Below are 14,289 nucleotides of genomic sequence, written 5' to 3'. Positions count from 1 at the left end.
ATTCTCAACCAGGCTAGCCAGCCTTATTGCCTTTTGCTCCTCCAGGACAAGGGGCAGCGTAGTCATTAATCTTCTGTTACTGTCATAAGGCACCATGACCAAGGCACCTTGTGGAGGAGTCTGTTGGGGCTTATAGTTCCGGAGGTGAGAATTCAAGATGGTGAAGTGAAGGTGCGGTGGCCAGAGCAGGAAACTAAGGACTCATAGCTTGAACCACGCACCGAAAGCAGAGAAGGCATCATGAGAATGTTAAGAGGCTTTGAGAGTTCAAATCGTGCTTCTGGTGGTTTCCTTTACCAAGGCTATACCTTCGAAACCTTGGCAAACGGTGCCACCAACTGAGAACCAGGCACTCAAATGCCTGAGCCTCAGAAGGAACATCTCATTCCAACCACCTAAGGCAGGCAGACTCAGTGGAGAAACAGAGTCACAAGCGAACAGGAGGGAAGTCGGGCTTCCACGTGGTTCCCTCTAGACCTTCAACCCATTGCCTTCCCCAGGTCCATAGGTACCCATACGATTCTCCTGTGTGGCTTGTGACCAATACAGACTCCAGAATCCCAAGGTGCAGCCTAGACATGGTATTGTTCAAAGCCTCCCAAACTCCACAGCAGTCAGGAGCAGACAGGCAGGCCCCACGTGGGAAAACAATTTTATTCTCTGCAGGATTGTTCACAGATTGCCAGCACCAGGAATCTGTTTGAGGATGTCTATTCTGGAAGCTTGTGAGAGACAAGAAGTATCTATAGCCTGGGAGGGAAAAGGCTACAAATACTGCATATAAGCAGGTTGGAACTAAACTTCTGTATGGGGAGGGGGCTCGATGGGGCCAGGGGTCCTCTGGAGAGGAGGCTAGACATGCCATTTCGGGGGTGGGAGGGGAGAGATGCTCAGTCAAGAAGACAATGGTTCTTTCATATCAGCAGCCATAAGGCTGAACGATACCTATTCCACCTGCCCTGGGACAGTATCCCCCGTTCCCCATAAAGGCCTCCAGCGAGTGGGTTCAATTGCTGTAAATGGGGACTGGGTTCGGTTTCTGTATTAGCAGAATAGACAACTGTGAACTGGCAGTAACTCCCAGGCTGAGACCACCCACCCCCAACAACTCATAACTATAACATCACTAGCTCGGGGGACGGTGTGCTAAGACATTTTATCTCAATTTCTGCTCCTTTGCTGATAAAAATGGGATCTTAGGAAACTGGAATTCAGAGGATATTGCCTTCACATGAAATCCATCTTAATCCTCAAGCAAGCATTACATTAAGCAGAGAACCGCCAGGGGCGGTCCCAACAGTCAGGCGCAAAGGAGTGTGCACCAAGCCGCTGCTTAACATCACTGAAAGTTCTAGACAGTGCAGGCTGGAAATGAGAGTCCAAAACCCACTGTTTCCAGGCAGTGCAACTGTGTACCTAGAAACCTGAGAGAGTCCACAGAGCTCGGCTGGAATTAATGCACCAAACCGCTTGATGAAAGAGAAGTTTATAAAAAGCAACAACTGGGGGGGGGGGGGATTCAGTTTGCAAGGGCAGAAAGAAAACAAAAACCCTTAAAATAACCCTGATTTCCTAAAAAAGAAAGAAAGAAAGAAAAAAGAAAAAAAGAAAAAAGAAAGAAAGAAGTGGATGATCCTTATGCAAAAAATGTGTGATACTTTACTGAGCATCATGGAAACAGAATTACACAAACTGAAGGACACACTGTTTGTCCCAGCAAACAGGACGCATTATGTCAATTCCTCCTTTAATTAGTTTTTAAGTTTAATTTAATGTCAATCAAATTCACAAGGGATTGTTGAGCCTGACAAAACAATTCTAAGACTCACTGGAAAGAATAAACAGATGTGACCATCCAAGACGAAGAACCCAGCCACATGTGCCTGAATGGCACCGAGCAATTGGCTTTTAGGCTTTGTGCATGTATGTGTGTGCGTGTGCGTGCGTGTGCGTATGTGTGTATGTGCATGTGTGTGTGTTTGTGTGTGTGCATGTGTGTGTGTCTGTGTATGTGTGTGTGCATGTGTGCATGTGTACATGCATGTATGTCTGTGTATGTGTCTATGTGTATATGTGTGAGTGTGTGTGTGTATGTGAGTGCGTGAGTGCGTGTATGTCTGTGTGTGTCTGTGTGTGTCTGTGTGTGTCTGTGTGTGTCTGTGTGTGTCTGTGTGTCTGTGTGTGCATGTGCGTGCATGAGTGTGTGTATGTCTGTGTGTGTGTCTGAGTGTGAGCGTGTGGGGGGTCTGTGTGTGTGTCTCTGTGTGTGTGTGTGTGCATGTGCGTGTGTGTATGTGTGTGTTATTGTGTGTGTGTGCATGTGCGTGTGTGTATGTGTGTGTCTGTGTGAGTGTGTGTGTCTGTGTGTGTGTCTCTGTGTGTGAGTGTGTGTGCATGTGCGTGTGTGTATGTGTGTGTTTTTGTGTGTGTGCATGTGCGTGTGTGTATGTGTGTGTTTTTGTGTGTGTGCATGTGCGTGTGTGTATGTGTGTATGTCTGTGTGTGTGTCTGTGTGTTTGAGTGTGTGTGTGTGTGTGTGTGTGTGTGTGTGTGTGTGTGTCTGAACATGAAGCTCATCAGTTTAGTCACTCTGACAATCCATCAATTCCCAAGGGTCCTCCTGGCTCCTGGCATGGCAGGTGTCTCTAAGCCTGGCTTTCCAGGGAACTGGGCTTTCAAACTCAAGGTTCTCATCATGGGGAGCACTTTGTTGACTGAGCTGTCTCCAACATGTCCCCACAGTTTCAAAAGGAAAAGGCAGAAACACAAATGAAGTTGACTTCTAGAACAGATTTCGTTTAACCCAGTGTGATGATTTAAATATGCTTGCCCCCATGTTTGAATGCTTGGCCCACGGGCATGGTACTATTAGGAGGTATAGCCTTGTTGGAGAAAGTGTGTCACTGTGGGGGTGGGCTTTGAAGTCTCCTATGCTCAAGCTCTACCCAGTGTGGAAGAGACCCTCCTCTTGGTTGCCTTTGGATCAAGATGTAGAACTTTTACCTCACCACGTGTGCCTGCATGCTTTCCACCATGATAAAGAACTGAATCTCTGGATCTGTAAGCCAGCCCCAACTAAATGTTTGCCTTTATAGGAGTTGCCTTGGTCATGGTGTCTCTTCACAGCAATGGGAACCCTAACTACGATAATCCATATTTTATGTCTAGCTATGAGGAAGGGGAATATATCTTAATGGCAGAGTACTTGCCTGACATACATGAAGCCCTTGATTCAATGCTCAACACCACACACACACACACACATACACACACACACACACATACACACACACACACACACAGAGAGAGAGAGAGAGAGAGAGAGAGAGAGAGAGAGAATCTGTGAAATGTTTTGCTTTTTGCAAGGGCAGGAGTGCTAAGTCTTAGAAATCCAGTTTGTAAAGTAGTTTACAAGCACCGTGCCTCTTGGTACAGACCAATGGCATTTCAAATGTTCAGGGACCTCATGTGCCCTGTAGCTATCATACTGGACAGTGTGGCATCCAAGCACTAAACCCCTTTGATATCTGAAGCTTTAATAATGAACACTGCTTAGGATGGTTACAAGAACAGACAGCCAGGGAGAAATGGAGTTCATCTTTGTATTGCTTAACTTGAGGTTTTCTTATTACCAACTGGTGTTTGTGGTGAAGTCTATTTAAAAAAAAAAACATTAAAACAATAGAGAGTCTGGGAAGATGGTTCAATTGGTAAAGTGCTTGCTGCTTGAGCATGAGAACCTAAGTTTGAATCCCCAATACCCATGTTTAAAAAGCCAGGTGAATAGCATGCACAGGTGAACCATTGGGGAGGAGAAGACAAGTGGACTCTCTGGCCAACCAGTGTATCTGCATCAGTGTGAGATGCTGTCCAGGTTCTCTGAAGTACCCTGCCTGCCTCAAAAATTAAGACAGAAGATACCTGGCATCAATCTGGTGCGTGCACACCAACAGATACACACACAGTGTATGTCCCATGCTGTGCAATTACTGCCACTTTGGCCAATGATAAGCCACAGGCACAACAGTGGCCCTTTAAGATTATAGAGCCAAGTGGGGTCATAGCCAGCTTAACATATGATATTCGTGCAACAAAAACCACCCGATGACATTGCTCTTGGAACGGATCCTTACCCTCAAATGGCATGCAACTATCTACAAAGGTCATATGTTCCTGCGGCTCTTTTTGTTGTGCCCCCCTAGAAGCTCTGTGACAATCATGCTAGCTACTGCTGAGACGTGAACAAGCTTGCACAAAACACCAATACACCCATTTCCCTATGGTCCACTTTCAAAAGAGAAGTACCCAAATTCAAAGATGAATCCTTGAACTCATGTTCATGGAGCTATCTACAAGTGGCTCCTCTAGCTCAGGCTAGTCCCTGCTGCTGTCCTACATGTCCCCTGTGTGAAATCTCTGTGTGTCAGCTCTCCGGGCCTTGGAGTGATTAATTGCTTCTCTACCGGCATCATCGTGATACCCATCACTACCATCCCTGTCGTCACCATCCCCAATAACACCCTACCACCACCGCCATCATCCCTATCCCCATCCCCATCCCCAATAACATCGTCTCCATAACCCTGACAACCCCTAGCCTCATCCCCATCAGCCCCATAATTTCCATCATTATCGCCGTCATTCCCAAACCATATCTCCATCACTACTGTCATCATCATGCCCATCACCACCATCACCATCACCATCATCACTACCACGCCCACTGACATCATCCCCATCACCACCATTACCACTATCACCACCACCACCACCACTACCGCCACCATCATCATCACAGCCATCATCACCCTCACTGACAGCAAACCAGATTTGAAGAACTCTAAGAAGAAACATTTTTTAAGGCGCATTTTTCACATACACTACCTTCAAAGTCATGACAAAACCCGTGGGTCACCACATGCCAGCGAGGCATCAATAGCTCCTATTGGCGTCGCTTTGACTGGGTACCTGTGAGGTTAACACTTGTCCAGGTTGACACCTCCTGCCACTCAAGATGCCTTCAGAAAGCCTCACACTGTGGTCGTGAAAAGGACACATGCCGAAAGGAACAGTGTCAACAGAACACATATCTCTGTCATTAGCAAGGCATCTAATGATGGTCACGACCCCACCTATACTTTCTCCAAGAGAAAAAGACACTCAGAAGTGGATGAAGCCAGACTACACTTGCTCACTGTGACTCGGGCCAAAAGGCTCAAGATGGGATACATGCTCCATTCACCATGATGTGGACAGTAAATTCCATCAATTGGGACTGTGAGAAATCATGGATGGAGAATGGTTAAGGTACCACATTGCAGCTGGGTGTCATGGCAGACTCTCGTAATCCCAGCGCCTGAGAGGCAGGAGCATTGCAGCAGGTCTGAGGCTTAGCTGACATACCCAGCAATGTTCTAGTCCTGGTAGAGCTATAAAATGAGATTCAAAGAAATGGACAAGACCCTGAACCCTGACCTGGGTTGCATGATCACAGTGCACCCATCTTCCAACGCCCAGCGGGATGGGTATTGATGGAGCCCCATTTTGCAGTGTGATCAACTGAGTCTCACAGTGTTGTAGCCTCTGCTTGACCGCACAGCTGAGCACAGCTGATCCTGTGGCAGCCTCCAGCCCACATGCTAAGCTCATACTTCCTGATTAACTATGGAAATGTTAGGGTCGGGTCAGAACAGGCAGAAACTGCCTGGCCTCTTAGCAATACAATATCCGTGATCCCGGATGCCGGAGTTTCCTTTGCCAGCAAGTGGGAAGCTGTGTACCCCACTCACCCACCCTGAAGTCGATGTCAGTGTAATTGAAATTCATGGATGAGCCCAAGGAGCCAGCTCTAGGCTTGGTAATAACTTCTCCATATTAATGGCAGCACTGCAGAGTCGGTGAGCAGCTGACATTTAATATAAAACATATGCAGCGGAATGATAGGCTCCTACCTGGGCCTTCCCATTCCACCGCGCCTGCCAGTGGAGGAGGGGTGATCTAAAGCAATGCTGGAACTCAAGGTGCTGAAGTCTTCCTCTCCCTGGTACCTCTACCCCACCTGCTCCAGCAGGACATCTCTGCTAAGAACATACATGTGCACATACACACATGCATCCGGATGCATGCACACACACTTGAATGCATGCATGTAATTATATGCACATTCACACAAAAACTTAACTCATGCATTTGTGTGTGCAAGCGCCCACAGGCAAGACATGTATATGTACACCCTATAGTCTCCATGGCTGGGTACACAGTTCACATACACAAGGTCTCTGTGGCAAGATGCATACACATATAAATACTTGGGGACCTCCAGGGTTTCCCTGCCACAGAAGAGGCTGGGGAATGGCACGGTGAACCTGTTCTTTCACGTAGACCCAGGTTCCTAGAAGGGGCTTCCCATGTACTCGTCCATACAGAGACCAGAATGGGATGCTCCAGGCCATGACTCAGGACATCACAAAGCAGAGTCAGCCTCGGTGGTGTGCCCGGCCCTCGAGTGTCTGGGAGACTCAGAGCAGATGAGTCCCGGCAGTCAGTCACGTTACTTGTGCCGCTCACAATAGGCCTGAGTATACTCCTGTTTGTATTCTTTATCACTCAACAATGCCTAGGGAAATGGGGGACAGGGACAACTGTGGACAGGAGCTACCTTCTAAATGAATAGCAGAAATCTTCATCCACCAGCACCAAGAGTACCCCAGACCACACAGTGGGGGACAGAGCCCGACGAGCAACTTGACCTAGGATGGCCGGAAGAAACAGGGTTCCTGGGCTTTGGCTCACAGTGACTGACTTCAGTGTGAGATAGTGGCTGGTCCCACTGTGCTCATCCTTAGTGAACTCCAGTGGGGAGAAGCTGGCAGGACTGAGTATTTTCACGGGCCTAGGTCCCAAAGTACTGACTCAGTCTTTCCCATAGATACCTAGAAGGTACTTCCTTTCCTTGTTTGACTTGATTTAAACCAGGAGGTCTGAAATCAGATTTGCAGGGCCAGAAAGCCATGCAGAACTACAATGGATGTGCACAAATGCTTTCCTTCCTGGGGGTGACATTGGCACAGCTGCCACCATTCCGAGGCTCTGTGCCTGAAGATACGCACCATGTGGTTGACATCAGAGCAGGCCCAGGGGGAGCACTGGATCTCTGGGAAAGTGTCATGCCTTTCCCTGCCCGGGGCTTCCAGATCCCACTTCCTGGACATGTCACTTCCCAGCTCCCAGCTGACCCCTCCCAGTCTAGAGCTGAACCCCGTAGACTTAGCCAGGAACATTCATACTACAAGTTGCCAAGAAGCTTGAAGTGTGACACGATATGTATGTGTCCAGGGTAGCTCCCAGGACAAAGGGTCACTCAGTTAAAGCCTTCAAAGCAAAGCAGTTGATAAAGGCAGCGAGGATGGCCCTAGAGAGGGCACAGCCTATGCAAGGGTCCTGAGTTCCCGGTGCTGGAGGAAAAACAAGCCCAGAGAGGCACAGCCAGAATTCACCAGGCCAAATCTGGGAGGGAGGGGCCTTGGCTATCAGGCCAGTGGGTTAGGATTATTTTGCTTGGAGAGCAATAAGAAGCAATGGGGTAACAGAATTTGATGTGAGGTTTGTAAAAGCTGCTCTGGCTGCTGGGTAGGGGAAGGATTGCTGGGGCAAGACCAATCGGAAGCAACAGAAGAGCACCGGAGACGGGCAGCAGTCTGGTGCAGTGCATAGGCCTGCCATGAAGTGTGGATCCACAATGGCCCAGGGTTACGGAGGAAAGGTTGAGGGTGTTTCAACCTGGATACCTCAAACATGAGGGTGGCAGGAGTAGGCTACACCTTCCTCCCAGCCTAGCACCATAAAGCACTCACATCAGCCCTAGCAGGACTTTATTACCCCAACAGCTATCAGGCCTTGTTCATTCCTTGTTTGGCTTTATAAGGTTTTTCCCCTGGACCCTCCAGCCCTGAGCATGCAGATGAAGCATCTCCCAAAACCCCTGCCCTGGCCACACAGACCTTACCACAGAGATGCTGGCCACCTCCCCAGGGGCATAAATATCCCTGGCTGTGCCCAACAAACTGAACTGGCTCCTGGAGCCGCTCCCAGATGTGTTCTATGCTCTTGTGTTCATCGCTGAATGGTATCCTCCACTGTACCTACCCATTAAGCTTCCCTCCCTCCAGTCCAACAATAGGCCCGGCTACCCCAAGGGGTAATGAAGTCTGGGATGAGGTTTGGAAGTCTCTAACCATCCAGTGATTCCTGCCCCAGTGAAAGGTAGTGTTTGGAGAAGACAGGGGAGGCTTGCTTTCATGGGCAATACAGCTCTAGAGTCTTACAGAGACCTCCGTCTAGTTACCCTGTGTTGCACCAGGAGATGCATGCCAGTTCCACATCACAGTGTTAGGGAAGAGCCTTGAGCTACTGATGGCTTCCCATGGGTGAGCGGGGAGGAGCCTTCTAAAATAAACAGCAAGAGTGGAGGAGCTGAGAGACCGAATGAGCTGGATCCACCTAAGCCAACACTCCTCAGAACCTTCAAGCGACTGGATTCATAATAGCTCTCGTTTATTCCATCCATTGTAAGCTGGTCTTCCATCACTTAAGCTCAGTAAGTCTTGGGTCAGGTGACAGGCTGACCTTCCCTACCCTAGCACTGGACCCGAGTGAGCCCAGCATGTGACATGGACGGTACCACTTGTGACAACATCACTTTTTCTTTGTGGCTTTTAGGAATCCCAGAGTTCTGGCCAGGATGGTAGCCCAGCAGAAAACCCCCAAGAAAAGAGGCTTAGGCTCCCAAACCAAGGATTTCCTTGTGCCACGAGACCTTAGCTATGCTACAGAAGCTCGGCCAGTCACACTGGGGAGCTCGTAATGAGACGTTAGGAAAGAATGGACACCCCCTCTCTCAAGACCCAGAACTAAACCTGGCTGATCGAAAAGGCCGTAGCAGTCAGAGCCTATGCCAGACTAGCCAGTGGACTGTCATCAGTGGTCCTGCCCAGCCAGACACATCAGGTCACAGCAGTCCACCTGTGCCTCCTGAATGGAAAGGAGGGGTAAGGAGAGTGGCCTCCATCCTCCTAGAGTCCCCACTGCCATCACTCACCAGTGAGGAGTCAAGACCCCCACCCAGGAGGAACTAACTCCAGCTCAGAGCAGACCCCCGGACAGTGAATGTAGCATTCATGTGCCCATCCCCTTTGCCTACACAGACAGTGGCCAGTGCACTGACTCAGGCCTCTGGGTAACAAGAGAGGAAAGATTAGAAATGCTTTCAGAATGCAGTTCTGTTACTATTGTTACTATTGTGTTGTTGGTCTGTAAATAGGAACAGAACAGAAAATGAAATGTAGCGAGGGACACCTGGAATCAGACAGATACAGGTGTTGACACTGGCTTCCAAGATGGTAACAAGCAGGCTCTCTTGGCTTTTGGAGGCTTGGTTTGTTCATCTGTAGACGGGAGATAATAGGACACAGCATATGCTGGATAGCAGATGCCTAGCAGGGAGGCCTGCGCCTAGTAGGACCGCACCAAACTGTCATTCACCATCATTCTTTCTGTACTTGCAGGCTTCTTTTTCCAGTGAGTGTGTAAAACTGGTGTGAATTAGCTTGCCTGCTGTGTAACCCAAGAAACACTAGAAAATTCTTCCATAGCAACGTGATATATATTCCCTACGCATTATTTTTTTTCCTGATTCACTGCGAAAAGAAAAAATTTTACCACCATCCTTCTCCCTCCACCCCCACCCCACTCCCAGTAAATAATGACGAGATGTTTCTAACCAGTGGCTAGCAAGTTTCTAACCTATCCGTGTGGCTGGACATCTTAGGTCATGAATGTTTGTGGGGCACATCTTGTGCCTTTACCAAAGCCCAGTAGAATCTGCCTCTTGGCTGGTCCAGGGTTCCCATTTCTAGCCAGAACACTCTCCAGTGGGTTCAGGGAGCAGAATGGTACTGCTTACTCTTTTGGGTCTATGTGATCTGCAAACCCCATGTCCAACCCTGTTAAGATCATCCTACCTGAGAGTAGCCAGAGTGTGATTCACAAAAGGAAGTAACCTGGTCCCCTGATTCCTACAGAGAACAAAGGCAGCCCGCAGGACACAAAGGGAAGAGACAGCAGAGGTCCTAATGAGCCACGCCTGAAGATTTGTCACCCTGTGAGCTAATAAGTGCCCCTTCCTGTTTAAACTAACTTGGCTTGGATTCTCTGTCACTTAACAGATGAAGTGGGTGGACTCAATTAGAGTCCCACTGCACTAAACAGATTAGGAGAGCAGTGGCCACAGTCACCACTTACTGCTGCCTTCATCCTTATGTAGAAGGGTGGCCTTAGGAACAGTCACGCAGATACGCAAGTATGTATTTCAGAACAGCAGAGAGAGGGTCCACTTGGACATCTATACATAAGCAGTGGGGACATGCTACCTGCTGCCCCCGGAACTTTCCGTCTACACCAACAGTTACTGCACACATGTGCTTGGGTGTTGTGTTCTCCAAAGAAAAAGAGTTTTAGGCTGTATCCTCCAGCATGTTGGATGAAATAGAACTGGAGAGACTCCTCTAATGTAGAACTCACACACATGCAACATGCGCGCGCGCGCACACACACGCACACACACACACACACACACACACACACACGAATGCATACGCATGCAAGCTCGCATGCACTGCTCCTAGGGTGAATGCAGCTGTACCTTTTCCCAGTATGATTAATAATTCTTCCCCTAGACCCTACTTGCTCAGAGCAGCTCTAGGTACAGCCCTGCAGACCGTACTTGGAGAAAATGTAGTCTAGACCCTCATTTCTCAAATGGTGGTCCAAAGTTGAGGAACATGGGCTTGGACATTTACCATGAATGCACTTCTTGGACCCATCCTAGGTGCACTGAAGTTGGATCTGTTTTTACTAAGACTCCTGGGGAGCTGCCTGCCCAGCACAGTCTGGCTCTCCTCCTTCACCCTATCTAGGCAGTTATCAAGGAGGGGGGGTACATCATCAGAGAAGGGGTTCTATGGAGCCTCATGGAGAAGGGAGCGGACTGTTGAATGCATTAAATACATATATTCACTTATGGCCCACCGAACCTTGGCAGGGCACAATTTGTCTGTCTCATTACATCTTGGCAGTTTCATGCCCCCATCCCCAGAACTGGGAGCACCGAAGCAAAAGAGGCCAGACAGCCCTAGGCAAGACACACACCATCGTTGTCTGTGTGGCTAGTACAAGTTACTCAACCTCTCAAAGGCTGAGGCTACCTCCCTTATAGGGCCACTGTGGCAACTAGAGGCACCATGTGGGGAGCCCCAAGTCCTTAGTGAGTGAACTCATCCTGAAAGCACAGAGGAACGTGAAGGGTTAATGAATTATTTGGTAGAAAACCAGGGACAGGGACATAACAGAAAAAGAAGGGAAAGGGGAGTGGACAGGAGAAGAAAGGAGATGGGAGGGGCTGGGGATTTAGCTCAGCGGTAGAGCGCTTGCCTAGGAAGCGCAAGGCCCTGGGTTCGGTCCCCAGCTCCGAAAAAAAGAACCAAGAAAAGAAAAAGAAAAGAAAGAAAGAAAGGAGATGGGAAAGGGAAGGAAGGAAGGAAGACAGAGAAGAAAACAGAGAAGGAAAACAAGAGAAACTGACCCACCATGTTAGGTTGTAATCCACTGACCACCCTGGAAGCCACCTGGACTCTGCTGTCTGTACATGTCCGATTCCTGTGACATGCCACTGTGTTTGCCCCTCCTCCGCCCAGTTCACCCCAGGAGCCATTAGGATCACTCCGGCTCTCCACCTACTTGCCAAGCTACACTCACACACACACACACCCCCGCCCCTCGCCCCTGAGACCCCACCAAATAGCACCTGGGTGTCCTTATAGGACCTGCCACAGCTCTGACCTGCCAAAAAGGATAAATGTAGCCAAAGGTGACCTTTGAACAAATGAATTGAGAAGTGAATGAATGATGCAGTGTCACTGCCCAGGGCTCCCTTGGGAATTAATGAGTAGAGAGGGGGATACCTGTCAACCCCACCACCTTGTCCAAAGTCCCCAGTAGTGATCTCCCTTCATGTTTAGGAAGCTCACTGGCACCCTTAAGGGTGACTTGCCTGTGGGACTGCCACAAGGAAGGCAACAGAGATTAGAAAAAAAAAATGTGCCCTAAATTAACCCAACTCCTTCAAGGACACTTAAAAGTCATTCGCAGTGTGCTCGGGCCCTAAGTAAACCCGGCCAAAGGCAGTGATTTTTTTTCTGAAGCAACAAGTGATGTTTCCTGTGCATCCATAAAAAGAACTCCAGCGGTTGTGGAGCTGGGGTGTAATTGCCGGCTTTGCAGATGGCAGGGCCAACCTGGGCTCCCTGAGGCCGGGCGTTGCTCGGGGCTGGCAGGGCTAGAAGCATGGCCACGCGCCCAGAGCGGGAGCACCCTGAGCAGCAATTAGAGCAGAACCCACGGTGGGCGGCTTCAGATGTCTGGCGGGTACAGCCAGCCTGACCACTGTACATTCAATCCAAAAGAGAAAAAGTGCCACTGGTTCTGCTGTGCCAGGCCCCTGGGTGGCAGGACAGCACCACCAATGTCAGTAGCTGCCTTGAGCTTCCTCCAAGAGTTCCCATAGTGCAGCCACGGACCTGAGGGATACCCAGTGACAAATGAGCTTTTCAGGGCTCTAGTCACAACGGGTGTCCCAGGTCGTTCCAAAAAGGGACCTTACTGGAGCTGCCCTCCAAAATCAAACAGCCCTTGGTCACTAGGACCTGCATTGCCAAATGCTCCCCCTGGCTCAAATTAGAGGGAGAAAGCTGACTTTTCAAATAGCCACTTCAACAGGAAACCACAGTATAAAAATCACTGGTCCCTGGTCAGCCAAGGGACAGAGGACTGGCTGGGCATTTCCGCATCACCACCTGCTCCCCAGGCTGTCATAAGCACACAGAGAGTAAGGAAAGTGCCAGCACCCATGCCCAGCACAAGTTCACACATGTGATCAAAGTCACTCTGACACACATTTGTGAAGCCCACGGATACCGCTACGCTTGGGAGATACCGCACATTCACATGTTCACACGGGTATGTATACTGGTACCCAGAAAGAAGTATGCATACATTCCAAAACACACTGAGAGGTACACATTGGCAACTCATGCCTGTATGCAAGAAACAAACAGAAGTAGTTTGGCATTGGGGCTGGAGGTGGGGTTCGTATAAATCGTCCCCCTTTCTCTGACCAATCAAAAAAAAAAATCGTGCCTTCCCGCCAACCCCTGCAGCAAGACCAGTGCCTCCCTAAGCACTGTGAAGAAGATGGTTCCACAGCGCGCGGGCTATGTCGCCCTCCCAGGGGACTTCCTAGTAATGGGTTTCCAAAGCCCCAGGCAAAAGCCAGAACAGAAGGGGGCCCTAGAAGAGAGTACTCACCAGCCCATCACAGTTACTGAGCGCCACCGAGGAGGTTTTAGGTAAGTCTGCCACGTCTCCAACGTAGAGACAGGTCCCAAGCAGAGGCTCCACTCGGGTGTCACCCGTCTCACCCTGCCACTCCACAGTGGCACCGGGAGCCACGAGCCGAGCGTTGGGCCGCAGCCGCAGGTGCAGGTCTCGGCCGAATACTGTGAGGTTGTAGAAGAGGCGTCCTCCAGGGTCCTGCTCAGCGCCTCCGGGCAAGCCGGAGGTCTGGACCGGGGCAGCTCTGCGGGCACGTACCCCCGCCCGGGCTGTCTCCAAAGATACCACGTGGGACACCAAGCGGCCCTGGGCGTCAGTGCGCACCGGCACCGCCAGGATGCGCTCGGCTCCGTACCCCGGGGGCCCGCCTGCAAGGGAAAGGGGCGTTAGACTGGCGGAGACCTCCGAGCCTCAGATGCTGTCGACCGAGCCCAGCACCCCCAGCCCCATGCCTCAGTTGAAGAGAAGGGACATTTCACCATGCAGCCTCCAGGAAGGGGCGTTGACAGGACCACCAGTCCGGAACCACGTCGCCTGTGGGCCATCCCCTCTAGAGGACCAAGCCAGCAAAAGAGCTGCCCCAGTGGATTCGCAGTTGAGGTTCCTGGGGCACCTGGCAGTTACCCTAAAGGGCGACCCCGTCAGAGTGCCCTCGCTCCTTAGTGATACCGTCCTTGGTAGGACATGGGGCTCCTCAGAAATTATTCCACGTTGGTCCCCTGCTCAGGCACCCTGACCCTCCATCGGTCCCTGCTGCCCGAGTGTCCTCACTATTGGCCTCCGGAGCAACCAGGTTCGCCCTCTCATGGGCGGCCTGCTAGCAGTCCAGCTAGCAGGCAGCCC

The 14,289-nt window shown here is 50.2% G+C and overlaps 1 protein-coding gene across 1 annotated transcript in view; it reads right to left on the bottom strand.

Moving 5' to 3' along the window:
* Adamts2 (ADAM metallopeptidase with thrombospondin type 1 motif, 2) overlaps positions 1-14,289 on the bottom strand; it is a 215,605-nt gene that overhangs the window by 200,574 nt on the left and 742 nt on the right. The window contains 1 exon segment of the mRNA NM_001395424.2: positions 13,420-13,814. Within this exon segment, the coding sequence (NP_001382353.1) occupies positions 13,420-13,814 (395 nt within the window).

The sequence above is a fragment of the Rattus norvegicus genome, chromosome 10, assembly GCF_021556685.1.
Source record: "Rattus norvegicus strain SHRSP/BbbUtx chromosome 10, alternate assembly SHRSP_T2T, whole genome shotgun sequence".
NCBI lineage: Eukaryota > Metazoa > Chordata > Mammalia > Rodentia > Muridae > Rattus > Rattus norvegicus.
Note: the sequence above shows the minus strand (reverse complement) of the source record. Positions and strands in the feature narration are given on the sequence as shown.